The sequence below is a fragment of the Meriones unguiculatus genome, chromosome 11 (genome assembly GCF_030254825.1).
Source record: "Meriones unguiculatus strain TT.TT164.6M chromosome 11, Bangor_MerUng_6.1, whole genome shotgun sequence".
Classification (NCBI taxonomy): domain Eukaryota; kingdom Metazoa; phylum Chordata; class Mammalia; order Rodentia; family Muridae; genus Meriones; species Meriones unguiculatus.
The window spans coordinates 94,336,370-94,338,547 of record NC_083359.1 but is presented as its reverse complement, the minus strand read 5'-3'; the positions used below and the strand labels follow the sequence as shown (position 1 = coordinate 94,338,547).

The following is a 2,178-nucleotide window of genomic DNA, read 5'->3' as shown; positions in this document are numbered from 1 at the left end:
CATACTTGCAGTGGGGTAAGTAATATAAGATGTGTAACACATAGTTTAAGTGTGTGATATATGTATTAATCAGTGTGCTTGTATTTGCCTATGTAAAAATATTTATAGAGCAGTTTATGTTCACTTGAATGTAGTGATTGGCTATTTATAACATACATGAATGTAAGGGTGGGCCTATCCATGCTTGTGTCAGATGCAGCACATAGTTTTCTAAAGCGTGATTACAGTCTAAACCAGACATTTTTGTGTGTGTTCCAACAGGCACAAATCGAAGAGAACCCATCTCACCTTCATCTGGAGAGGCATCTCCTAGCATGGGGAAAGAAATCGACAGAATCAGCAGGGCTCTCTTTTAGGATGGTGCAAAACAATGCCACCTTCTGGAGGGGCTTTGTCTTCCTGGGTTTCTCTAGCTTTGGGGAGCTTCAGCTTCTGCTGTTTGTCTTGTTCCTGTCTTTGTATCTTGTCACCATCACCAGCAATGTCTTCATCATCATAGTGATCAGGTTGGATAGCCACCTTCACACACCCATGTATCTCTTTCTTTCCTTCCTGTCCTTCTCTGAGACCTGTTACACATTGGGAATCATCCCCAGGATGCTCTCTGGCCTGGTTATGGGGGGACAGGCTATCTCCTTTATGGGCTGTGCTACCCAGATGTTTTTCTCTGCTTCATGGGCTTGTACCAACTGCTTCCTCCTGTCTGTCATGGGCTTTGACAGATATGTGGCCATCTGTGCCCCACTTCACTATGCCAGCCGTATGAATCCTACCCTCTGTGCCCAGCTAATTGGCACTTCCTTCCTGAGTGGATACCTTTTTGGCCTGGGAATGACACTAGTCATTTTTCGCCTCTCATTCTGCAGCTCTCATGAAATCCAGCACTTTTTCTGTGACACACCTCCAGTGCTAAGCCTTGCTTGTGGGGATACAAGACTAAGTGAGCTGGGAATTCTCATCCTCAGTCTGCTGGTTCTCTTGGTCTCTTTCTTCTTAATTACTGTCTCCTATGCCTACATCCTGGTAGCAATACTGAGAATCCCTTCTGCGGAGGGGCGGAAGAAAGCTTTCTCTACATGCGCATCACATCTCACGGTGGTCGTTATTCACTATGGCTGTGCCTCCTTCATGTACTTACGGCCCAAAGCCAGCTACTCTCTGGAGAGGGATCAGCTTATTGCTGTCACCTACACCGTGGCAACCCCTCTCCTCAATCCTATTGTTTATAGTCTCAGGAATCGGGCTGTGCAATCAGCTCTGAGAAACGCTTTCCGAGGGAGTTTACTAGGTAAAGGATAAAGGCTGACCCAAGGACTCTCTTTTGCATAAGCAAGTCCTGGACCAGGATTAATCCATTGGACAAGATATTGCAAATTTTTGGCAAAACTGCTGCACCAAAAGCCCACATGCCTCCTCAGCTTTTCTTCCCAGGGTGCCTGGAAGGATACGACAGGATAAGACAGGATTTTCTGCTCTGTTCATTGGGTTCAGCCCACAGTGAGCTCAAAAGCTTAATATTCACCTTAAGTGTCATAGAGACGACTCCCAATTACCACAGCTCATCTAGAAGTAGGGATCTTCTTAGTTTGTTCAGAACACTATAAATTTCCCAGCTGAGCTAAACAAGATGAGGGAACTTCAGACTGTTTAAGTTCACGGCTAGGATGTCAGGGTCCAGGGGCTTTGTGAAGAATTCTGAAATAATTGCACAACGAGAACACTTGAGCAGTGATGTTCTTTTGAGGTCTGAAACTCAGCGTGTAGTCTGGGAGATGCAGGGCAGACAGAAGCCCTGCTGTTGCGTTTGCTCCCCACTCCTCAACTTAGCTATTACCTTTCTGGGTTTGTTGTAGAACTGTTTATTTCGTCTGTTCCTTCCACCTACAGTGTTTCATACATGTCCGTAGGTGTTGGGGGTAAATAAAAGTGAATTTCCACAGTGCGCTGGCAGGAGTGTGAACATAAGCTCCTCAGCTAACCAGCTGTGGTAAGCTCATGTTTCTCAGCTTCATCATTTGTAAAACAGTTATCATCTCATTCTTTTGTGTTAGTGAGCAAACGTGTCATGCACATATAAAGAATTTGTAAATAGATTTGAGTCATCATAGTCATATTCTAATAAATGTCACCTGTTACTTTTAATGATGTTGTACAGAGAGCGATGCTGGCTTTTAGTTT

General features: G+C 44.6%; 1 protein-coding gene across 1 annotated transcript; it reads left to right on the top strand.

Annotated features, from left to right (window-relative positions):
- Window positions 1-313: 313 nt before the first annotated feature.
- Window positions 314-1,398, top strand: LOC110541841 (olfactory receptor 10Z1). Its single transcript, XM_021628540.2, has one exon. The coding sequence runs from the start codon at window positions 358-360 to the stop codon at window positions 1,297-1,299; it is 942 nt and encodes a 313-aa protein (XP_021484215.1). The 5' UTR covers window positions 314-357; the 3' UTR covers window positions 1,300-1,398.
- The last annotated feature ends 780 nt before the right edge of the window (window positions 1,399-2,178 follow it).